The sequence below is a fragment of the Vigna umbellata genome, chromosome 1 (assembly GCF_029865625.1).
Source record: "Vigna umbellata cultivar VRB3 chromosome 1, Vumbellata_1.0, whole genome shotgun sequence".
NCBI classification, from domain to species: domain Eukaryota; kingdom Viridiplantae; phylum Streptophyta; class Magnoliopsida; order Fabales; family Fabaceae; genus Vigna; species Vigna umbellata.
Genome location: NC_142165.1, coordinates 84,521,649 through 84,549,110, shown reverse-complemented (window position 1 = coordinate 84,549,110; position 27,462 = coordinate 84,521,649). Strand labels below are relative to the sequence as shown.

Here is a 27,462-nt window from a genome sequence, read left to right as displayed (position 1 = left end):
GTAATTTATAAGTTTTCTTTCACGAAAATATAGTTAACATCGTTGGATAAAAATAACTCTATTCATGCATTTCTTATTATAAATACTTTATATGATTAAATATTAAAATAACGGTGAAACCAAAAACATAATTAATCCATTTCTAAAAAATATATATATATATATATATATATATATATATATATATTAAAATCAGGATAATTAAATTAAATGTTGTGTCATAATTAATTTATAATAAATTTAAAATGTTTCAAATATTGAAAACTATTTACTTGGAAACTAGGACAGATATACAGGAACGTCATGGATTTTATTCCCCTTAATATATATATATATATATATATATATATATATATATATATATATATATATTAAAACAAAGTGAACAATGTTCATCAATGTTTCTCAAATTTGATATTGGTAAATATTGTAACAATTTATAGTAAGAGACATCATCAATTACAAATTGTCCAAGCAACCATCAAATTGGTAGTGGACTTAATCAAATAAGCACTTTACGAAGAGCTGGTTGATGAAGATCTCATTTGAATTCAGTTTGAAAAGCTTAATATGCATGTACGAGACGACTTGTGAAGTTTTTCAAAAAGCTACAAAAGAAGGTAAATATTTCTTATGTGATGATGCTAATATTGCTTATGATATTCTCTCGTATTTTGAACTTATTTTTTTCTGAAAGATATATTGGTAATTACCCATTAATTTTGTCATGTTTTGCAATATAAGAATCAAGATATATTAAATGCAATATCTTTGATTTTCATAACAAAAACTTTGATTTAAAGAATGAGGGAAACAAAGTATTTTCAAGGACGTCATATAATTTTGTAAGAAACATGAAATCAATGTACCTGAGATGACTACCTTATATATTTCTAGAAGAGATCAAGCTCGAAAAATGTTGATAACATTACACTTGAACATTATTATTGTATTAATTAGTTCATTGCTACACTTGATTAATACCTAATTAAATGAACTTAATAGTAGATTTTATGATAATATGATGGAGTTACTTACTTTGAGTGTAGCTTTAGATCTAAAAGGTCTTTACAAATCATTCAATATGGAGAAAATTTGTGAATTGGCAATCAAGCTTTATCTTGATGATTTTATAGAATTGGAAAAGTTACATCTTAGAATACAAGCTCAACATTATGAACTTGTTCCATTTCATTCTAAAATGAGAAATTTATCAATAATTTATGAGATAAGTCAAGAATTGGTGAAAACAAGAAAAAATGACTTATTTCTTGATGGATCATTTGATTTGATTTTTGTTTCAACTGTTACCACTTAGAGATCTTTTTCAGTTATGATGTGAAAAGTAGACTTATAAATAATATAAAAGATGAATTTCTAATTGATTGTTTGATTACCTGCATTGAAAGAATGATTACTGAAAAGTTTGATATCGATTCTATTGTTAATAAATTTTATAATAGAAAGAAATGTCATGTATAACTTATATAGAGGTATCATGTATTTATTTATTATGATTTAATTTTTATTAAATTTTATTTCCTTTCAACTCTCATTTTGAATTTTAGAATCCATGAAAAAATAATATTTTTAGAAGGTGCTAAAATCAAACTATCAACTTCTAACTTCATATTTATACACACATTATCATAGGAAAAGCTTTGAATTTGATTCCATTCTTGCATAAATGATTGGAGGTTAAATAATGTTTTTTCCTTAGAAGGAAAATTTTAATTTTGAGTGTTGGATATGTATGGAGCCATAATGGGGTTTATCTTTGATTTGAAAATAATGGATGGGTGATCTTCAATGATGAAAGAAGTTGGTGTTTTAGAATAACTCAAATAGCCTTCTTAGTGACCAAGCACTAACCATGGTCCAGCCTTTCACAAACCTAAGAAAAAAAGGGATACACGAAATTGAAGATCCTATCCGACGCAAAACGCACTCACCAATCATTTCAACCAAATCAATGCCAATCAAACATTTCAAAGCTAGATTCCCCTCATCCAAATACATCACTACCTCACCAACATAAACTCAAACATACAACCACATAAGCAAAATAGCAAAATGTAAAAACCACCAAGAAATGTCAATTTGAAAATATTAATAACATCAACCTAAACATAAGTTTAATTTGTGAATTAAACTCAACATTTTTCTCTCACTTTTATATGTAAGTTTAACTAGAGATAAAATCAAAGATAATACAGTGAGGATAGGTTTTATTTTACATACTAGTTTTATGATAACGTGGTAGGCTAATTAAATTTATTTCTTAATATGATAATAAAGTTTATTGTAGTAATGTTTGTTGGCTTTACTATATATCATTCGCTGTTGAATTACTATTAAGGCATCATGAATATCTAGTTTCACATATTATGTATATATATTTCAGTTTGACAGAGTAAATTTAAGATTTGGCATCAACCAAACATAAGTCCGATATATAAAATATAAGGAAATTTTTCACTTTCGAATTTGTTAAGATAAATTAAATTCACTTCCTAATAATTTTTTTGTTACCTTTTTCTTCTCGTACCTTTTACTTTATGAGTGAATAACTTGCTATTCTGATCACTGTTGTGGAAAGAAAGAATTTTGCGTCGGAAAACAATATAGTAGATAATTATCTTATGAGACAATCAATTAGCACCGTGGTCCAAAGATTTAACTATATATGCTCGAATATACCAATTAATTTAGGGTACATTGATTCCAAAAGTTTCGATTATTCGTTCATGATGATATCACATGCAACTTTGATCAGTGTTAAGCATAGACCATTAAAGCACATCCTCATAAGCAATTTTGTTACCGAATATTTTAAATTATTTATGAAAATAAATTATCTTCTAAATACACATTAGCATTTAGACATTCACTAACATTTTATTTCATAATTATTTATGTTATTATTGGATTTAGACGGAGTGTTTTTGATGCAAAAGAAGTGATATTTAATTGATTTTATTCTATATGTGAGTTGTAGATATCTGAGATTTGAGTTTTATCAAATAACTTGCAAATATGTGAAAATCTAACTTTTAATGAATTTTTTTCGTATAAGTAACTTCTGAATATTTAAGATCAGAACACATATTTCTCTCCTACATGGCTTCCAAGTGTACATATCAAAATGAAACATGAATTCTTAAATAATTTATCGTTTTACATATATATGTCCTTTTGTTTCTTTGGAAATCTTTAAAAACAAATCATTAATGTGAACTTAAAGTCGTCTTTACTTTAATTATGGTTCAAAATCAAGATTCTAAGTTTAGGACAGTTTTGCTTTCAGGTTTAAAAAGAGCTTTTTTCAATTGATTAGTAAGGACTAACTTAGTCGCTAAAAAGAGTCAAAGTTATGTGGTGATTTTGTCTTACAGGTCAAAGGCATAATGGAACTTCATCATGTTGGTATGAGTTGTAGTGTTAAAGTGGGAAATGCAACGAAGTCTAAGAGGTTAATGGAAGGAAAATGAAGTTGTGACTCAAAGCTTTGGAATAGAAGGATTACGTACTTTTCTATCTGTTGTCTAATTATCAACAAGCTTTAACATCTCAACTACTTGTGTTTACTAATTAAATATCACGTCAACCATTATTTTATAAAAATGCATATGTTTTTCTAAGATTTTAAAAATTATTTGATTCAAGAAATCACGATAAATTAAAATATAATTATTTTCTAACAAAAGCCTCCAAAAGTCTTCATTCTAAACATGTTCTAAAACATAAATTATTTTCATAAAATCAACATAAATAGAAATATACACTCTTAAAAGCTAAAAAAAATCATTTAGATATTCATTCTGACTCCCTCTAAAATTATTAGTGTATGAAGTTAAATCAAAACAATTCCTAACTACCATTGGTATTTATCTTAAGCTAATTAATAGATATAACTTTTCATATATTATGTTTGTAAATGAAATCATCCCATTATTCTTTGTTTGAATATTAAAAAAGTTTCAACATAAAAGAAAACATAAAAAGAAAAATGAGAGACTATGTTAATTACTTACCTGTCTCTTAGATTTATTCCTTGCTACATGTAATAACTCCTTAATTTTAAAAAAAAAAATAGCATAAGTAAAAGCAATTGAATTTTAAAATTTATAATAATTTCTCATTTCCAAATCATGTAGATAAATATAATAAAAATAACCACTTTAATTACCATAAACAAAGACTACTAAGAGACTTAATAAACTCAACAATCAAATGTAAAGAAAAAACTACAGATCCTAAAAAACTTATTTCAAACATTCTCATGACTGCATATATAACAATTTTGAATTACAAAAATCAAATAGTAAATATTAAGTTCTTAGCAAATTACAAAATTTGTTATGAATATAAAAAATTAATTTTGTCTATTAAAATATAAAATGTCAGTATGGAAAATGGCTTAAATTTCTTCTTCTCTAATAATTCGGACGTGACTTTTTATATGTTGATAAGAAAATAATTAATAAATTAAAAAAAAATAGTTCTTTTATTTTAGAGTAAATTGTCTTTTATGCTTTATGCCTTTTAGTTTTCCTAAATTTTTTAATAAAATATGTAAATTTAAAGGAAAAATTGCATTTTACCTATTTAGGTATTTTCTCTAAATTCAAAGTCGACACTTATTTTCTTAAATGTTTAATAAAACGATACTTGTATCTCTTTAACTCTTTAGGAAAAAGGACGCTCATTTCTCTTATAATATTTTAAAAAATTATTTGTATAATTTTTTTTCTAATTTTATATTTTAAGACTTTAATTTTAAATTTTTATAATTTTTTATTTAAGTTTCAATCAATATAATATTTTTAAGTAAAATACGGGATGCAGATATCCTTTATTAAAATTATGATTTTTAGCTTGATTTTCTTTTAAAATGCATTAAATTCAATGGATTTGTTGCTGATTGCCTCTTTGAATTAATATTTTTACAGCAACATTATAGAATGACTATTATAGCAACCTGAGTAAAAGTTAAGTCTGTTTTTCACCATATATATATATATATATATATATATATATATATATATATATATATATATATATACACTTGATTAATTGTTGAGAAATGCTATAAATTAATGTATTTTCTGTTAACCTTTAAATAAATATTTATTAATATAAATTTTTAAAAAAATTAGAAAATTGGAATATTTACATTTTATTTAATACTTATAACATATTTTATAATTTTTAATTAATTTATAGTTAAAAAATGTATTCAAAAGAATGTGAGTACATTATTTTGTTTGCTATTGTGCTTATACTTTTACATGTTTCTAACAAATTTATTTTAAACGGGCAATGATAAAATGGTATATCTTTAAACATATTTTCTCTTTGGTTGGAATGTTCTTTTATATGGAGTTGAGATGCTTTCTTTCTTAGTGAGAAGAGTTGTCTATATATATATATATTGACGTTTAAATTAGGTGAAGTATAAGTGAAACAATGACTATATAATTCATAAAGAACATGTATATTTGAGATCTTAACATAGTTTGATAAATTTTTACCTACACAAGTTTGAATAGTATGTCCAAATTATCTTATATTTGTTAATATTTAATTACCTAATTACTCACCTATCTAAATATGAGACCCAAATGTAAATGTCAAGAATTTCGGTTATGCATCATACATTATATACCTAATTTATTTTTGGTGGTATGAATCATACTAAACAGGTTACCTAAAATGTGATTGGTTTCAACTCATATATATTAATTAAAAATATTAAATTAGTTAACTAGTTTAACCTAAAGTAAAACAGTGAAGTGATAGATATATTTTGATATAACATATTTTTTTACTGGTGCAGTTTTATAATATTGTCCAAACCACCAGACATTAATTACGACGTAAGCTCTCACCTTATAATTTCTGATTTACTAATGATAACAACCACATATTTATAAAGTGTGCATTATGTAGCACGATACGTTTTATTTATAAAGGGTGGTTACGAATGATGTGCTAACCAAAACAACACTACTTCTCAACTAAATCAAATACTAAGAATTACTATGTTGCACTTTACACTAAAACACAAAACAAAAATCCATCATACATGTTTTGCGAGTTTACGCACCTTCAAGCATTTAGGTTCATCCATCACAATAATCCGTTAAAATTTGTTTTCATGGTTTCACTTTCCTATAGTCTTCCTTTTTGAGCTCCAAGACCTTTTTCCTTCTTTCTATGGTAGTTACTAATGATTTTTCTTCTTACCAAGAGATTAAAAAGGGAAAAGAAATCAAATCATCTCAAAACAATTAATACCAACTTAATCACCCAAAATAATCTCTTTTTAGTTCTAAAATATATTTGTCCACTTCGATCACTTTTAATATCTTCAAAACAGTGGTTGTAGGAAATAACTTACGTTTATCTATTATATTAACATAAACTAAGATGGAACAACTCTCACTTATCCTTCAAACAAAACTTAAAAAAAAAAACAATTAATTATATATAGAGAGAGAATGAATGTTGCTATTTTCTGAAATGATAACTAATAAACAGAAGAGAAAGTGTTCCTTTACCAACTATAATTTATTTCTCTTCTTTAGATTAGATTGAAAGCCAAACTTTTGATTACGTTTGGTGAATAAAAGGAAAACCATATTTGGATGTGAATAAAAAAAAGTAATTTATTTCATTTAAATATTTGATAATTTTCTTTAACTATACATCAGATTCTATAGCTATGTTTTGAATGTTATTGGATGCCTAGTATGTCAGTGGGAAATGAATAAAATAGGTCTAGTCACTTCTTAAATGTGTGATTTTTTTGTAGTCATTTTATTAAAATTACATATCTATTAAATATTCAACAATTTTTAATTCAATATCTGTTTTTAACAAGTTTTCTTTTTCTCTATCCTTTTAGTAGCTTTTGTATCTTTTAAAAGTTGTATTTTAGTTTCTTTATTTTGATTCAATTGCGTTTAGTACACTTTTTACCTCCTCTATTACGTTTTCGTTTTAATGAAATTGAAGCATAAAAAGTCTAGGTGACAATTTTATAATACGAATAGATGAATCGATAAGAGTTTTATAGAATTGTTGTTACTGTTGAATGAAATGTAGCTGACTCTTTAGATGAAATGTTGTCGACCCTTTGAATGAAAAGCGTGGAGAGGGAAGTTTTACACCCAAAAAATTCATTTATTTAAAGATGACCCTTTTAGTGTATTACACAAACTTAGTGACATCATTGCAAATAAACTAATGAGGGTTACATGAGATTCTAGTGTATTTGGGGGAGACACTGACATCCCATTGTATAGACAAGATTTCGTGGAACTTGTATAAGGAAAAGAATAGTTGAATATTACCCTCATTCGGTTGCATTGCAGGTGATTTAAGTCTATGAACCATTTTTTATATAAAAATAATTTATCTACAGTAACAATATGTGGTTCAATGATGTTTATGAGTTCATATTGATCTCCAACTCACTTATGAAGGCAATAAATTTGATGACATTGAAACATACATCACCCAAGAACCACTATCATAGAATCTTAAAATTAAATAATTATTTAAAATCTGATAAGGTCTATGGCAGTGGTTACTTGTAGAACTTCTGTAAAGAACCCCAGTTTTTTTTGTTTACTATTGCGATTTTCTTACAATCGAAATAAAATCTTCAACCTTTTTGTTTCTGTTAAATTGAGGTCAACCCCACTCCCCTTTTTTTTTACCTCGTCTGAATATATATATATATATATATATATATATATATATATATATATATATATATATATATATATTAGTCCAAACTAATTTCAGTAGCATCAATCACATATTATTCATTTCAAATTAAATGTCAATAATTCATTATTTATTTTTATTGTATTGGTATAATATTCAATTATAATATTTTCATTAATTATATCAAAATTGTGAAATACATTTATTTAACAACAAATCTCAAATCAAAGATCCTAATGGTCAAAGTAAAGATTCATGTGTCTAAGATTAGTTGTCAAAATTTCAGCTCAATCCAATGAAGCAAGAATCATGATTTTATGCTCAGTAATAAAATCATGTTGGCGCCCAAAACCCTACGTCCAACGCTAGAATCCCCAAAGCTCATTGACTTATAAGCGCCCAACAATCCTAGAGTGGTGCCCAACACTCTGGACTACTGGAATCACGGATTTTTGAGTGTCCAACGATCTTAGGGTACCACGCAACATCCTAGAATACTGGAACTCGCTTATTTGAACTCTCCACTTAGTGCCTAACAATTATATGGTACTGCTCGGGATTATAGCAGACATATAAGGGTTTTAGTGTGTTTAATATCGAAATCATTAGATATATCTAAATTATTTTAAAGTTTTCTTATGTCATATAGGCTCATTCTTTTTCAAAAATATCTTAGTACACTAATGAAGCAATTTGAAACATACCAAACATAAACCATCTATTTTATCAAATCTCGTTTCTTTATAAGAGTTACGTTATAAATACTCCAATCAACATAATGAAGAAAATAGCTCAACAAAACCATCCAATAATCATGACATCAAAGTTCAATTTAATGCAAAACCAACCTAAATAATTTAAGTGACAATGCTATACAGTTAGCTATACAGTTATAAATAACTACTAGTGCAATTTACTAGTGTAATTTAATTGGACTATGCAACTTACACCATCATGTCATGTCACTATTTTTTTAAATCCTTATAGGTATATTTAAAAAACATAATTAACATTTATATAATTAATTAAATATAAATAAAATTAATATGGTTAAAAATATTTAGTAAAAATATCAATTTTAATAAAAGTATTTGTTAAGATTTATATGTAAATTAAATTTTGTTTAATTTGGGAAGAAACAAAATTGTTTAATTTTTAAAATTAAGACTAAATTGAAACAAAATAAAAATACAAGGACGAAATTGAGACAATAAAAATACAAGAACTACACTAAGACTAATGCAATTATATGTGACATTATTAGTGTCGTACGATACTATCATTGTCATGTGGTACAATGTTAGTTTGATACACGACATTTAAAAAAATAAAAAATAAATATAGTTTGACACAAGACGAAATAATTTTTTTTAAAAACTACGACATATGACACTTTTTTTAAAGGTGTATTAGTATATAACTAATGATAATTACCTAATTGTTTTAATATTTAAAAATTAAAGATCAAATTAAAAAAAATAAGTAAAAGAGTTACTTGAAATTTTTTAGCTTAGGAAACTCAAAAGTATTAAACTTCAAAATATACATTTATTAAATGTGTATTTTAAGGTTTGTTTTAATTAATGACTAAATTATCATTAATTCCTTGGAAAAGTTATGGGTTAGACTGGTATGTATGTAACAAACAGTTACTGAGATCACGGGGCTGCTAGGCACACACTTCGATGTCTTTAAGAATAAGACAGTGTAAGTTTGTTTAATGCTAATTTCATTTTCCAATGCAATCTGTTTGTGTCGGACAACGTGTTTTTGGAAGAGGAAAAAGAGACTTGGTTTAGATTAATACTTTCTATTTATATAGAATGCTTTACTAAGTAATACATGAATAGTTAGAATTATACAAGGCCAGTTTATTTATTTTAGTTTATATGTCAATAAATATGTTTTATAAGTGTAATTTCTCTAAGGCTGTGTTCATATACATTTGAAGATACATACATACATACATATATATATATATATATATATATACACGAAGATTGAAATACACCATAAGACTTTTGTGGGTGTATTTGGGGAAGATGATTTGAGAAGATGATTTGAATGGATTTGTAGTTATTTTTTTGAGTGGATTTGTGGGTAATTGAGAGTGGATTTGGAAGTAAAGTTTATGAGAATTAGTGTAGAATTTGATTGATGTGATAAATTTAAAAAATTAGTGTAATTGGTAGAAACTAAAGATTACCAAAATGCCTCTAGTTATTAAAGTAATATAAAATGTTATTTATTAATGTTATATTTAATTGTAAAATGTTTATAAAGAGACAAAAATTATAAATAATTTATAAAATTAATTTTTAAAAATTATAAAAATTATAATGTAGTAAAATGAATTTATTTTTAAATGTAGTATTTGTTTGTAATATAATTTACTATCAAGTAGTATCAATTTATTTGTTACGGAAGTGAGAATGATTAATTTTAAACAAACAAATAATTAAAGGAAGTTATAATATTACATGTCCTAAAAAAAGTGGCAACATTTAAACATACAAATATATTTGTAATAGTTCATGATGACGTTGCTTCAGTAAGGTATCGTTGCCATGCATTGAAACGATATTGTATTGGCATCCCTATTAGACGTCTTGTATGGGATGGATGCGCACATAAAACGTCGAAGCACTGTCTGAATAAATTATGATCTTCAATGTTCATAGTCCGTAATAAGTTTTCAATTTCTTCTGTAGTTGGATTAGATTATTGAATCCTAGCATTCCAGGGATATTCGACGCTTCATGGCCTGTGTATGTCGTTCAAGAGCAGCACATAATCTTCTTGATTGGTTAATTTGTTTTTGCAGTTCATCAATGATTGGAGAGTCCATCTAATTTGCAGATGAGCAGGCTCACAATAAATAAAACTAGCAAAGCTGATGTGAAAGATAATAACATTGAAAAATAGGTAATGTAATATTTCAAATACATAAGTCAATTTAAGCAAAAAAAATTCATGTAATACATTATCGGAATAAAAATTAACTCAATCATCTAAATGGAGAATAATCAAGTTAACATTCTGATTCAGGTGAGCAAATTGGCGGTTCATGTCGAGGGAAAGGTTTGCCAAGTTATCTTCAATACGTTGAACCCGCACCTGCATTTGTTCCATACCCTGCATTCTGTGTTGTAAGTCTTGTACCCCTTCCCACATTTGAGTCATCATATTAGGATTTGAAAGAGGTGGAGGAGGTTGCACATGGTTGTCATGATGGTCTGGTTGCTCTTCTTCTTCATCATCACCGACATCGTGTTGCCAAACACCGTTGACATTAACAATATTCAACATCTTCAAAGAATTAATTGAAATATGATGTCGGGTCCCAATATGAGTGCTGGCATCGACATCAACATGAACTCCACAATATTGCATGATCTGTGTGATAAGGACACTGTATGGTAGGGGTGTGTCACTGGTCTTGCATTTAAGCATATGCTGCATGATGTGATGAGGCCAATTGATAGCTATATTATTTTTAAGCACCCATATCATAAAGATATCTTCCTGCAATAACTTAGCAAAATTCTCTGGTCGTGGAATCAACATGTGCACAATAACATAATGCAGAAGTCTATCATTAATATTCAAACAACCAACCGTTTTAACACGGTGACCCTGCATTTATGGTATAACCATAGTAGCTAATGCCATCTCCCGGTCATATGGAAAGTCCTCTAGGATATTTGAAAAACACAATTTTTGGTCCTCATACTTCATATTAGCTACATTCAACCAATCAACAGGTTTCAATCTTATTCTTCTCTTGTTTACCTCACTGAGCAAATATCCATTTCCAGAAATCTTCAGATTTGAATAAAAAACTTTGATTAAATCCGGATAGTAGGGTCCCTACAATGTAAGAAATTCGACCACCCCTTGAAATAGAAGATGATTTTGGAAAAATAACCCTGAACCGACAAATGATTCAAAATTCATTATTTTTGGACCAACAATAGTCCTTGTATAGAAATCAGCTGCATAGTTTTCCATTTGATGGTTGTGAGTGAAGAAACGACGTTGATCTAATTGTTCCTCTACAGATGGTCTGACATGGGCTGCATCTTCTACCTCAGTGAGAGTTTCTTTTCCTTTACGACTTTTTGTTGGCCTTTTGGTTGATGATGAGGTCATTTGACAATTTCTTCAACAAAGGAAATGATGAAAACAATAACAAAGTAAGTTATTTGAAATTATTTATATTTGAAAATAATAACAAGGAAGGACAAACCATAACATCGTAACCATAACCATAACTTAAAAATTCAAGATGGATGGAAAATCAATAAGTCATCATTACATCACAGATACATTATTGAATATAATAGTCATACAACTAGTCAGATAAGACTTCCTAACAGTCACCTCCCGAGATCATTTTACATAATTTATTCCACCGCTTGTGTGGTGGAAGTCCCATCAACCTCTTTGTACATGTGGGGTTTCCACATAAGAAATCATAACATTGCTCTAGCAAATTTTCATCAGCAATGTTCATAACACTCAACATTTCATAAATGTCCGCCTCTGTATATGTGTAATTCGGGGTGCGACGAAGGATCTCCGTTCGAGAACGTAGTATTTGATTTCTATCTTTCATTGCTGAGACTTGACGCACGACTGCATCAGAAATTACACCAAAATGTACATTTGATGAGCTTAGGACATTTGCGAAACCATCGAGGCTGGTCGTCAACTTATCAAATTGAGAATCAATTACATCGACCATAGGTGCCTTCCTTTTCGAGCCTCGTGAGGATGAAGTTCCACCGGATGGGACGGAAGGCACAGATTAAGTCTGTCCTGGACTATATTCATCCACAGATGGAGGAGGTGATGGTGGAGTTGGGTCTCTATACCCCGTCCACTCAGGCTGTTCTGGAATGTACTCAATATTTTGATTCAAATCAACACTAACACGAGGCCCAACCCACTGTCGACGTGCTTGACGAGCGATCCGAACACCACTCCCAATAGCTCGATCAGCAGCCCATAACTCCACCATTAAATCGTAGTGTTTCATACTATTAACTCTCCACTTTGCGGCAGTTGGCCTCGACTGAAACAACAAATAGAACAAACACACTAGTTCATATTATGTATTATAAAGATCCACAACATCTTAATATTTTTAAAAATACCTGAATCAGGTCCATCCAAACTTCGTCCTCAACATGAAAGGTCATACTAACCAGGTTCCACGCAAATCCACTCAATCCAGAAAACAGGTCATGTACCTCACGCCATTTATCTTTCAATACTTTCTGACGATTTTTAACATTATTTTTCGTAATTGCGAAATACCCAAAGCTATGAAGATGATCAACTATGTTACTATATGCTTGTGATGTCCAACTTTCGTCAACCCTATTACCGATTCGTGCTTCCTCAATCATAGAGTGTAGAAGACGTGCGTCCATGTCCTCTGCCCACTTCATGAATTCTCTAGTAGGACTAGAGGACTCAATGGCGGCTGCCTTACCTCTGTTCATTTTATACCTATTTCATAAAAATTGTAAGAAGTTAACATTAAACATCCTTTATATATAATTTAACTTGTCATACCCATAACATCAAATACTCATACAACACAATAAAATACAATAACTACGAGTTTTGATAATCTCGCCACATATGATCTGCTATAGAATCCCTGATACTACTACCAATCCTATGGTCCTATTCTCTAACTTGAGATGATGAAACATTATGGTGTTCCCTTTCATTCAACTCATTATCAACTTCATCAAGTAATGAGTCATCGTTATCCACGCCACGAAGGAAGTTGTGTAAGATACAACAAGCTAATATAATGTCTGTCATTGTCTCCAATCCATAGTGTGGTTCAGTGCCACTTGCAATGATAAGGAATCGTTTTTTCAAAACACCAAATGTTCTTTCAATAACATTTCTCAACGATGAATGTCTATGATTAAACAACTCCCGTGGATTTTGTGGTCCTCTACGTGTATATTCTTTAAGGCGATATCTTACACCTCTATATGGAGTTAAAACTGTGCTTTTCAACATAAATCCAGCATCACCGAGGTAGTATTTTCCTATAATTTTGCACATATACACGTAATTAGTCACTACTAAATAAAATCTTCAACATCGCAATGGACACACTAACCTTCGGGGATAACCAACGCATCATCTCGATCAAGAACATTTTTTAAAATTCTTGAATCAGATGCAGTGCCTTCCTACCCAGCAAGAACGTATGTGAATTTCATGTCAAAATCACACGCCGCAAACACATTTTGAGTTGGCCAATCTTTTCTTCCTCGAAATCTCAGAGCTTCACATCTTGGCACATTTACCCGAACATGAGTACCGTCTATGGCCCCTAAACAATCCTAAACATAAAAATAAGAAGTCATCATATTAATCAAAATTTCTTATCATCTTTTGATCAAATAACATCTACAAATATGTTCAAATGAGTACCTTAAAGTACGGGTAAAATCGATTGTTGTTCAAGACATATGGATGAACCTCATTTCCTGAGGGTTGAATTAGAAATTCAGATTCCAAAGTTAAGATAGCATCCAAGACATTGTGAAAGTGTCTGCTAACCGTCGAACCAGATCGATGAAAGAAAAATATGACACTTCGATTCTTAACATTATGGTCAATTATATGAAGATATTGAGCAACTTGTTGCTCCACTGTCGACTGAATGACGTCCTTAATTAACCCAGTTGATCTTAGTCTCTCACAAAGATGAATAAATGCCTCTGGACCCATCCTAATAATGTCGCGGCACCGATTAGTATGCACAAGATATGACATTAATTGCTCCCTACGACGATCTCTGTCTGGTAGGTAATTGCTTACACTACTCGAATCACTGGAGTACATTTTCAAGATACTCAACGCGTGTGCTACAATGCATAACATTATTAGTGCAACCAATGAAGTGGTTATTTGTAATTGTTGACGTATCATTGCGATAATATTGAAGTCTACACTAACCACATCATCATCTATATCTTCGCGGTCCAAATATGATAAATCTATATATTCTTCCATCTAGGTTTACTTAAACAATTACACATACTATAATCAAAATCATGCATTCATATATTCATTAAACATAATTCATATATACATTAATACATTCAACTAACATTATAAATAAACAACAGTAAATAACCTAACAAAACAACAACATTTCATATCTTTATTATCAACTACATACATATACATATAACAAATCAAATTCTTATTTAAAATAATTATACATTCATATATTAAATAACATAGAAATATAAATCAACATAATACATTCCATTCATATATTGAACCCCGTCAAGCTACAAATAACCACCACTGATTCCATGATTCATATATATATATATATATATATTATAGCCAACTTAACTTTAGAACACTTACCTCTTGAAGACCTTCAACACGTATGCACACTTCAAGCTAGATTAAGCAAAAAATTTCCACAAATGACGGGCACTAGGATTTTTCGTCCAATCACGTAACTAATTTGTCCTTATGTAGATGCTACGTTCAATTCTCAATTTACAAAATCACTCTTAAACAAACCTAACCTGCGAACATAAATATATCAGTTGATTAGATAAGAACCTCATTTTTCAATGCTTGCACAAGATTGAAAATAAGTTTGAATGTTACATTTTCAAATGTACCACTTTTCTCCCCTGATGCACCATATTCCCCCACTTTCACAACCAACCACACAACCACGTCTTTCCTACCAATGCAACTGTATAAAAAGTGTACAAAAAGTGGTTAAGAACTCATACTTAAACTATCCAAGTCATGAGCATTTGCTTTCATTTTCAACAAACAAAAACAAAACACCAATACAATACCAAGTACACACAATGATGGTGTTGATGAACCTCCACCACCTTTCGTAGCTCACACCGCTCCACGACGTTGCCAATCTCCACCACCTTCACGCACGTACGTCCACCACGATCACGATACGTCCAACCAGTCAACACTTGCATCACAAACGCACTGTCAGAGGTCATCGTTATTCAGCCACCACCAGCCACTCCTCTGCATGGACTACACATGTTTCACTCCTCATCCGCATTCTCTTGCTTCCTTCTCCACCTTCGTTTCTCATCAGATCGTTGCTTCATTCTCCACCTTCTTATCTCTCATATGGCCTCCACCACCTTCACCACGTCCTCCATAACAGCCTCCACCGAAACCTTCTCATTGCCTACGAAGAAGACCGATTACAATGCTTCTGTTCAGCACACACAACCACTCACCCCTCCCCGTAACCAAATTTGCAAAAATTTTCCTTGCCGTGTAACCGGATACCCCTTTGAGGGAACCAAATACGACTGTAACCGCATAACTTCATACCACTATAACCGCATACGTCTTTGCTGTAACCGATTATGCCACCCTCTTCCTACTGTTCATCGTCTTCTTCGCCTCTCAAACACGCGGATTCATCTTCATCTTCAACCCACAGCTTCTTCATGCCATCAACACGCACAACGTCCTTCTTTTGTAACCGATTAAGCCACCCTATTCCTACTGTTCATCGTCTTCTTCGCCTCTCAAACACGTAGATTCATCTTCATCTTCAACTCGCAGCTTCTTCATGCCATCAACACGCACAACGTCCTTCTTCCTCCCCGTCTACAACCCTGCAAATGAAAACCAACAATATGTGCTTGGAAATACATCACACTATCTTACTAACCTCACCACTTTGTCTTCTTCGTCTCAGCAAAACAACCAACAAGTCTCCCTTCGCACACAGCTTTCAACACTAGCAACCAATATATTATGCTTCTGATCACTCAATAAATAAAATGACCTACCCACTAACAACCACATATATGAAGCCCGTCTTCTGGTCAATGGCGCTTTCATATCCATACTGCACTTTCACTGTGTCTAGCTGCAGGAATCTTTGCTGTTGAATGGCTGTATGAAACAAGGTAACATCAGCTGAGGAAAGCTCAGGAATATTTCTATAAGCACGCCACCACGCCAACCCAAGCACTCTTGTGCATGTACAGTAGTAAAGGTAAAAGCCTGATGTTATCAAATTTTTTAATATTAACCCCTTCAAATTGGTTCTGGTTACTGCACTGTGCTAGGGAATCGGTTGTAAATGGTAAATTGATATACAGGGATGAAATTTAGCAAATAGGACGAGGGCACACATGACTTTTCGCTTACAATCCGCGCAAATCTCTTCCTATACGCGGGTGACGAAAATTCGATGAATCCTCTAAATCCATCATCGCGGATCCCTCATAATCCTCTCAAACGAACATCACACCGTACTGAATTCATCGCTCACAATTTCGCATGAACAGTGTCATCCGTTCATGCGAACACGACATTAGTGACAAAGTATATTATTTTACCTAAGAATTTTTCAAATAAATAAATCTTTAGAGTCTTTTATTTTTTATTTTTATGATGTATGTGTGAGATTAAGGAGTTACATGTGTCATTTCAATGTTTTAAATAATTTTTTATTCAATTATGATGGTTAGAGTATGATCACATTATTAATTTGAGTTTTCTTTGTGAAAATATTACCTTCTTTATGATTAAAAGTGTTTACAAATTAATGAAATTGTGTTTTGTGCTCACAAATCAGGTAAGGAAAGTTAGTTATTTAAAAAGTTTAAATGTGAATTGATGTGAAATTGAATTTTGAACTAAAAATTGATCTATTTTGATGAAAGTGATTTGGTGTTGAATTGCAATGATGAGTATGTATGCTTGAGATGTGTAATATGTTTAAGGTTGCATAATAGCTTTAAAAATGAGTGAGCCTCTTTTAATTGATATTATTTTTTACTTTGAAACCAGAGGTTTTGTTTGTTGATAAGGATTTCTCTATGAAATTTTTTATTGATGAAATTGGTACTTCTTAAACTAAAACAAAGTTATATTATAATCTTATAAACCTTAGTTTGTGAATAGATAGTTTAGGAAAAGTCAATTTGAAGAATTAAAACTTATAAAGGAATTTCAAGTTTTTGATACACCGCGTTAAGCAGCCCTGCAACACTCTTGGACACCACTTGGACAGTGGCCTTGACTTTCGTTGGGCGAGACTCGTATACCAAAGTCAACAAGCTTATAGACTTGTGGGCGCTAGATGCAATTCTCAAATTAAAAACTTAGATTTTCAGGGATGTTCTCACTGGACGCTCTCTTGACTTAGTGGACATATATTTCATATAAACCTCATTTTAAATAATCTTTTTGACTAATTAGATATTCTCATATTTAAATATATTTTCTTAGATTATGTTATAAAAAATTAATATTCTTTCAACCTTGAGGTTTCTCTGATTAAACAATTGGACCATTAATATAAATTTTATAATAAGTGAAAAAGTTGAATTTACCATGGTTTAATATTCACATGTACAATTTTTTTTATCACTTTTAAAAATAAATATATTCTTTTATTCTTCATTAATATTCCAATTTTTAAAAAAATCAAGATTTAAAACCAAAACTATCAGATTTAAAAATTAGTTATGAAAAAAACACAATAATTAATTTTTCTTCTTACATTCATAAAAAAATTACTGTACAAAAACTCATAAAATTAAAAAATAAATATTATATTATGAAAGTAATATTTTACTATCCAATAAAACAAGAGATATATATATATTTTTTCTTATAGAATAAAACAATAAGAAATGGAAGTACAAGGGTGAATTTGCCTTAAATTTTTTTCTTTAAAAACATAAAAAAATAAGATATAAAAAATAAAAAAATCCTAATAATTTAATTTTTTATTGTATTTAATAATAAAGATATATTTTATAAAAATAAAAATAAAAATATACTTAATTTAATTTTATAAATTTCCATTATAATATACAGAATTATAAGACACGTCCGACTCCCATAATGCTCCACCCTGGTAATGGGCAACGTTGGCGTTGCTCTCGGGTTTAAGAACTAATTTTCAAAGTCAGAATCTATGAATACCTAATAATAAACATTTCTAGCCTCAATTTTATAGCCTCCACGACCTACGCCAACAAGCGTACACCAATCTATACGTTTGGATATTTGAAATGGAGAAAAAAAAGTGATTCTCCATCTTCTGATTGATAGGAAATAAAAAATAGAGGAAATCACAATTTTGTAACAACAATGAATAGATAATTTATTAACTTTAAACCAAACATACCCTAAGTCGTTCAACTGACATACAAGGCATCAAAGTCGCTCAAAAAGCTGTATATTTGGATTCTTTAAACATGTTATCAGAGATTTTAATTCTTACATGCAAAATATTTTGTTAAAGAAAAACCAGATTCAGTTCAGTGATTTCTACTCCTTTACTTTAATAGAATGTTATAATTTACTAAATTGGATGTTATAATTTGAAGAAATAGAATATAATAATAAGTTTCGATACTTTATATATAACTTTCACTAAATTCTATATATATTGGATTCAGTTTCATTTTACTCAAATTATGTTGACAAACTTTTATATTTAAAATCATTTAATGTTTCATTTATATAAGTCAAAATCAATGTAATATATGCTTTTAAAATTTATTAAAATATAAACTATTTGCTAAGTTTTAATAAAGTATAACATAAATAGCTACGATAATGTACAATATTATTTGATATTTGAATTGATAAATTTATCTTTTATATAAAATTATAACCATATAACACTTGATACAATTTATGCTTTAATCACTTTTCGAATAAATATAAATTTACAAAATATTTTACTGTTTCGAACCAAACTAGTTGTAGTTATTAAATTCAATTTTTATATACTTTTTTTAGTAGTTTCTTTCTGCCTATGGATAGTGACCATACCACTAATTGTCCTAGTCAAAACAAGACGTGAGAAGGATGATGAATTAGTATACTGTTATATAAAATTACAACATTTTTAAAAAATCAAATCAAATCAGAAATAATTAATAAAAAAATATAACAATCCAATATGATTAATGTTTTCACGATGAGGTTAACATATTATCATATAGTAAATACATACTCTATTACGATTAGATAATGTTTAGAACATAACTGAATATTTTTTAAAATATTTAAAATTAATTTATGTATAAGTTTCTATTCCGAAGTAATAAAAAAGTTAGAGCAAGTCTGTCTTCTTTTTTTTTTAACTTTGTCACAAAGCTGGTGGCTGATTTCGTTAAGAACTTCTTGAATTTATAGACTTATATATAATTTTATTGTATCTAATTTTACATTATTAGACTATATCTTATTTTATTGTATTTTTTTTAAGAAAGTTCTCGTTAGACCAACATGTTAATCCAGTTACACGAGATGAATGAAGGTTGAGAAGCACCTGGTCATGACAATTTATCGTGGGTACGAGTGTTGGGTCTTGGGTTCACAACCGATGAAAGTTGACAACCAATGTATTGTTTCTGTGTCCCTTTCCTCAGAAGAGCGTTGAGAGTCACAAATCACATACAGTGGCCCCAGAAACGAAAATCCAAAACCACAATCTCCCTCCACGCCCTCTCATACCAATTTTCCACTCACCCTCCCAAAAATGCATCTTTCCCAAATCTCCTTAACCATTGCCTATCTCAGCAAGTCACCAATTATGTCTCCCCGTCCACCATTTTATAAGCCACCACCCTCAGCTCAGTTTCACTCACTCACTCACTTCATACCACACCACCTTTCCTCCTTTTCAGGTCTTCATTCTCCCCATATTCTTACTCTTTTTTTCCCTTCTCTCTTCTCCTCATTTCTTTTTGTGGGGTTGGAAGAAGGTTCGGTTTTTTATTTTTGGGCCGGGGAATGCATAAAGTTATTGAATTTAGCTCTATAGTTGTTAACATAGGTAGTGTTGGAATGGGAGAAGAATTTTGTTTCTGGGCTATAATGAATGCAGGTTTATGCTTGGTTTTGTGATGTTATGACATATTTAAAACTAGTAATGCACGCCAGTTTCTGGGCCATTGTAGTACGTTATTTAACTTGCATAAACATTGGAGGTTTCATTTTCTGGGCTAATTTATCGAAACACTTTTATCTTTCTGGTATTAAACAGACGAAAGAGTGCTTAAGTCTATTTTTGTGGAATGGACTTGAAATATTTCATCTACCTTTTCCAACAAGAAAACAAGTTCTTTATCTTCTTGCCCATAATTTTCATTCTACGATCTCAGTTTCCTTCGTCCTTTTTCTTTCTTTCTTTTGGTATATTTTGTCTTTCTTTTTGTGTCTGCATAACGGTCAGTACACGTTTTGAAATGGACATTCGTTCCTCTCTCTTAAAGGTTCTGCACAGTAGTTAATGAAATATATATTTCAGCGAAGTTCTTATTATTCTTTTTGGCCAGCAAAATTTTTTTGGCTTTATGTGAATTATTTATATACCATATTGATTCTTTTACATAGGCGTCTCCGTGAACCTTGTTTTCCATGCACAGGTTTACCTTTTTCTTTTGGTTGGATTTTGCTGAATGGAGAGTGGAAGAATGATCCACTGGTTAAATCTTGTAGCCTGTGTACTGCTACTGCTTAAGGCAGAAGGATCTTTGGTTCCACTGACTTTGGTCGAAAATGCACTGTCGAAAGGAGCTGGTGAGGAATTTTATTTGTCATCTTATGAAACTTTAATACTCCAGTGTCACAATTTTTAGCAATATTTATATAATAGTTGAGAATTGAAGATTAACATGTGGTGCAGTTTGTTTGGATGGAAGTCCCCCGGCTTACCACTTTGATAAGGGAGCTGGAGAAGGGGTTAACAACTGGATTGTCCACATGGAGGTATGTCCCTTTCAGCAACCTGGCACCAAAATTTTTGTTTTACTAACTCATGGAAAAATTCCTTAGTCGTTTTTAGTATTTCTTACATGTGTATTATGTGTAGGAGTACAACACAAATATTTCATCTCTTGTGTAAATCTTAAATGCCATATTTGTTAGTTGTTTTTTTCTTGGTTTTGGACAAACCATGGAAATTTTCCTTTCATGATAATGATGTTCATCACCACAAATTATTTTAGGGAGGAGGATGGTGCAAAGATGCCGACGATTGCCTTGGCCGTAAGGACACTCGCTTAGGTTCATCTAACCAAATGGTTGAGGATCTTTACTTTTCTGGAATTTTAGGCAACGAGCGAGAGTATAATCCTGGTATTGTTGTCCACTAATTTGTGTATATTGCTTCTTCATACTAGTTATGAACTAATTATTTCGCTAAGCTTTTTCATGTATGCTATAAATTTCAGATTTCTACAACTGGAATAGAGTCAAGATTAGGTACTGTGATGGGTCATCGTTCACTGGTGATGTGGAAGAAGTTGATCCAGTAAGTTTTGTAGAATTCAAAGGAATGTGGAATTAAATTCAGAGTAAACTGTTAGGAGGGTTGGTAAATTTTAATTCTTCCAATTTTCTTTCTGATGAGATTTGTGTAATTTGATCTACATATCAGACAAACAAATTGTACTTCAGAGGAGCAAGGATTTTTTCAGCTGTAATGGATGATTTATTAGCAAAAGGAATGGACAAGGCTGAAAATGTACGAGACATTGATGATTTGGCACTTTTTTTCTTCCTCCTGAATGTTTTTTCTTTCACAAATTGAAACTTGAACCTGCAGGCTATTCTCTCCGGCTGTTCAGCTGGAGGATTGACTACCATATTACACTGTGACAATTTTAAATCTCTGTTACCTTCTGGAGCTAATGTAAAATGTGTTCCAGATGCTGGTTTTTTTATCAATGTGTATGATCCTCTAATTTTCTTTTACTTGGTTCTTCCTTACTTTTTATAGTTCCTTAGATCATTAAATGATTTAATGTATTCTACAACAGAGAGGATATCTCAGGAACACGTTTCATTGAAGACTATTACAGTAAAGTTGTGTCGACACATGTAAGTGCCTTTTCTCTTTTAATTATATGAGGAAAAAACTTACTTACATATGCAGTGTCTAACACCAAGACTGCTACTGAAGTTTTCCCACTTTTCATTTGAAAGTTACTTTCTAATGGCTAAAGTTTTCTTAAGCAGAGACTGAGCGGTTTTTATGTATTATTTTAGGGCTCGACAAAGAATTTGCCCTCATCTTGCACTTCAAAACTCAGCCCAGGACTGGTAAGTTTGTGACATGTAGTTTTCCTTTTAGGTTGGCAACTTCTTTGGTGTTACTAATGCTTCTGAATGTCATGTAGTGCTTTTTCCCAGAATATGTGCTATCACATATCAGTACCCCAATCTTCATTGTAAATTCAGCCTATGACTCATGGCAGGTTAGATTACTCTCATGCTCAAGAAGTTTCAGTTTGTTTTCAGATTGTTCTTTTAGAATATATTGTCCATACAATAAACTTCTTAAGCCTTGTTCTATTCTTTCATCAATTGACGGATATATAACAAGATGGTAAAGAAATTATCACAGTATGAGTTAGCTTTTCACAAATTTCTCATTTAAGGATTTTTTTTTTCAGAACTTGAGGATCATAGACTCTATATATGAATCCATAATTCTAAGTGCAGGATTTTTACAGTTTCTTATTTAACTAAGGATGAATTGCTTCAAGCAAAGTAAATTAGTTTAGATCAGAAATTGAGCCAAAATAACTCAGCATAATCTCTTCATATGAATCTTCTGTTTTCAAAAGAGAACACCGAAATCTAAGTGGATGAAAGTATAATCATATTTTCCAACTGAAAATAAGCTTACTAACTCGTGTCAAAGGTGTTCTCATTGGATGTTTTAACCACTTATTGCTCTTTAAAAGTGGAGATATCCTTCTAGTCTTTTTCTTTTTCTGATCCTCAAGATATTGCTTTGATTCAGATTCGGAACATCTTGGCACCTGGCGCTGCTGATCCAAGTGACAGTTGGCATAGCTGCAAGCTTGATTTAAGCAAATGCTCACATGATCAACTAAGTATAGTGCAAGGTGAACAGATTCTGTTCTTAACAACTTCTGTGTAATAAAAAGTGTGTAACACATGAAAGAATTTCACTGTGTTCTAATCAATCCTTGAAAACATTCTAAAATTTGTCATGCCTTTATTATCACCACTTGATGTATGTACTTTGTTCAAAATGAAGAACATTGATATGAAAAAAAAAACTAAAAACATTTAGAATGGTAATTCTCGTTTACATTCTTCTGCCATTTGAGTGAAAGTAAAATCTTGTGATTTTCAGGCTTCAAGAAGGAATTCGAGAAGGCAGTGAGTGTGGTTGGAGACTCTTCATCTAGAGGAATGTTTATAGACTCTTGCTTTGATCACTGTCAAACAGAATCACAGGAAACATGGTTTAAAAGTGACTCACCACATCTTGCCAATACAGTAAGATGCTGCATTATTTTCTTCCATTCGTCGAATATAAGCATTTGTGTGTGTTGTTATTATGATTACTTGCTTCTTTATGCAGTTGAAAAACTAACTTGTATGCATGACATTGTGCAGACAATTGCAAAAGCAGTAGGGGACTGGTTTTATGGTCGAGGTTCTTTCGATCAAATAGATTGCAACTATCCTTGCAACCCCACTTGTCAGAACCTTGTTTCTGATCTAAAAGACCACCCTGGAATATAGATTTCTTCCATCATTCCTATAAACAACTATTAGTTAAATGGTTATTGTATGAGAGTTTACGGTTTCCAAGTTTCATAGTTTGCAAAATAAGAAAAGGCCACCATTACCCTGAGATTGTGCACTGGGTGCCCTCAATCTTTAATGTTGTAATTTCTGTAATCTTAGTCAAATGGCACATTCTGTGCTTTTTTACTTGTGTCTACTTTACTGGTGTTGTAGCAACTCAAGAGAAAAGTATTGAGCGAATAAGATAACAATACTTAGTGAGAAAATTTTATCATGATTGAATTTAACATCTTTGTCAAATGCTGTTACATATTAAATCTGTACTTCATTTATCAATGTTATTATAATCAATAAAATAGAAAAAGTTAAATAAAATATAGTAGAAAAATAGAAACTAATCATTTAACTTTAAACCATTGTATAGGAAAATTCCTTACAACAAAATCTCAAACTATAATTTGTCTTGAGTAAAATATAATTGTTCTTATTGCAATGTTTTACAAGATTCAAAGAAATCAATATGTTAGAGAGGTCCAGAAATGGATTTTTCTTTTCCAAGTAAAGGAGCTTTTGATTTATAGCAAGCATCACAAAGAAAAAGTACAAAAACAAGATTTGAAAATACCTCTTATACAAGGTTATACCGTTTTTTTTTTTATATAATTATACTTTGCTTATGCTCTTCTATTGTGACTTTTATTAAATCCAAAAGTTCGACTACATTCCTAGGCCCGTTGATCCTATTTTCTTTTTCCAATTATTTCTATACGATATATATATATATATATATATATATATATATATATATATATATATATATATATATATATATATATATATATATATATATTATTTACGATGACACGTTTGCTATTGTAATAAACAACTAATAATGATTGGTAGTTTGTCATGTCATTAAACAAAGTTAATAAATATTAAATAGTCTTATTGAGTATTATCAATTACTAATTTTAGGTAATACTACTAATATAGTAATTAATCACTATTATTTTAACGAAGTCATTATTTTTAAAGAAACTATGAATTTGATAATTATGATATATAAGAGATAAGGTTATGGGTTAGAGATTTCACATCCATTATATATAATATATAATGTGAGTTTACAATATATAAGTGTGTAAACTTCACTTTGTAAGTGAATTTAATGGAATTAAATTAGGTTTAAAGTCTACTTAACATGGTCGATTTAGTGAGATTGAAATAGGTTTAAAGTCTACTTCTTAATATAATATAGTATCAGAACATAAGTTAAAATCTATTCTAGCGATATTTGTTATTTGTTGAGCTTATTATTCCATTCATTGTCGGACCACCTATTAGTGTCTAGTTTAATGCTCGAAGTGTATATTCCTTGCCGTAAGATAGTGTGTTGGAGGTCTCACATCAACTAAACATAATATGAGTTTACAATATATAAATGACTACAAATATCAATTTATAAGTTGATTTTATGATGTTGAGTTAGATTTAAAATATATTTCTTAATATGAATATAATTTTTTTGTTAAATCATTACCTTGCCCTATATGAGAAAACATTGAAAGTATTAAGATAATAAAATTTCAAGCATCTAAGATTAAAGAGATTTGGTTTAATCAAAGTGAAATATGTGTTTAACGAGATAGGAAATTTTGATTTTTTTTTCCTAATGAAGTTTTATATTAATATTTTATTAGGTATGGGTTATAAGTTAGAATAGTTCTTTTTAATTTTTAAATTCATTCTAGAAAACTATTTTATAAATTAATAAATATGACTTTCACACGTAATAAAATAATAAAGATATTAACTTTGATTCATGAGAGATCCAATAAATAAATATAGATTTTTTAATCTCCTTGTACCCATCAAGTGTACCAGATCCAATTATACAAGTATGCTTAAACAATTTGAAACAATCATTCCTAAACTTAGAAGAGCATCCAACAACACCAAACTTAGACAAATAAACTAAATTTCAAGTGATACAAGTTCATAAGAAGTACCCATCAAGTCTAAGTGAAATATAGTGTCAAGGATCAAATGATAAGTCCCAATAGCTTCACTCTATACTCCATGAAGACGAACTTCTCATTTGGTTTATGGCTCTGGTTGAAAGGAATCCCTTTCTTTTTTAATCAAGCTTTACACTTTTGATAGTCCTTCTGGAAATGTCCAGACTTGTTGCAGAAAAGACATTTGTCATTTTTCTTCTAGATTTTAGTAGAGGACTCAACGATCTTTAATGATCATTTACAATTTTCATGTTGTTATTATCAACTTTCTTTCAAGCTCATTGATTTTTCACATAATGAAATGATTTTCTAATGTGTTGAGTTCAGTTTCCTCTTAAACTACATAATGTGTAATTCATGTATATTCCATTTGTCTTTCATGGTATTTTAGTTCATTTGGAACATACCATACTTAGACGAGAAAGAGTTAAAAATGAATTGCACAAGAAATTTCTCATCCTTTGTCATTTCAAGAAATTTGAATCTTGTTGTTATGTTTGACATCTTGGTGACATGTCTCTACATGGTATGAGAACATCAAACTTCATGATAGTCAAGATATGTGTCCAATGAGAGACTTATCAACAATTTTGGAAACAGTCTTCCACAAATTTAATAAATTCTTTCACATTCTCATATTTGGGAAGAATATATGAGTAAACTCATTTGCATAAATAACAAACTAAATATATTTAACATGTTTCAAATTTGATATAAAATAGTGTCACATACAAAATTATCTACTATTTTCATCAATTATAAAAGCAATTGATAAACCTTTGAGTAACCAAAAAATGTTTTATAATAATGAACTTCAATTAATTCATAATTCTATGGATAATTGAAATAAAATCATCATTAATTTGAAATGAAATATCTTTAAAATTTTAGGCATTTTACTAACAAAATTTATCATACTTAATTTCAAATAGTTTTGTATTTCTATTAACTATACATAACATTCTCATTAATTTTAATTTAATAATAATAATTAAACATTAATTTCATTTCAATTGAAATCTACAGATACCGGAAGAGGCATTCGCCTTGCCAATTTGAGCAGCAGCATATCTTATTCAGCACCACACATGCACGCAATGGT

At 30.0% G+C, this 27,462-nt stretch overlaps 1 protein-coding gene and 1 pseudogene across 2 annotated transcripts; one reads left to right on the top strand and one right to left on the bottom strand.

Annotated features, from left to right (window-relative positions):
* Positions 1-12,547: 12,547 nt before the first annotated feature.
* On the bottom strand, positions 12,548-14,634 carry LOC148206646 (protein ANTAGONIST OF LIKE HETEROCHROMATIN PROTEIN 1-like; annotated as a pseudogene).
* Positions 14,635-20,300: 5,666 nt separating this feature from the next.
* On the top strand, positions 20,301-24,629 carry LOC124822032 (pectin acetylesterase 8-like). 2 transcript variants are annotated; one of them, XM_047293986.2, is made up of 13 exons: positions 20,301-20,456; positions 21,198-21,351; positions 21,458-21,540; positions 21,780-21,909; positions 22,005-22,084; positions 22,211-22,297; positions 22,379-22,503; positions 22,593-22,653; positions 22,822-22,875; positions 22,953-23,030; positions 23,582-23,687; positions 23,942-24,087; positions 24,208-24,629. In XM_047293986.2, exons 2-13 carry the CDS (start codon positions 21,231-21,233, stop codon positions 24,334-24,336), a joined length of 1,200 nt encoding a protein of 399 aa, XP_047149942.1. In that variant the 5' UTR covers positions 20,301-20,456; positions 21,198-21,230; the 3' UTR covers positions 24,337-24,629. The 2 variants fall into 2 exon arrangements, with proteins under 2 accessions (XP_047149942.1, XP_087960629.1); XM_088104503.1 differs by having other exon boundaries at positions 23,942-24,629.
* The last annotated feature ends 2,833 nt before the right edge of the window (positions 24,630-27,462 follow it).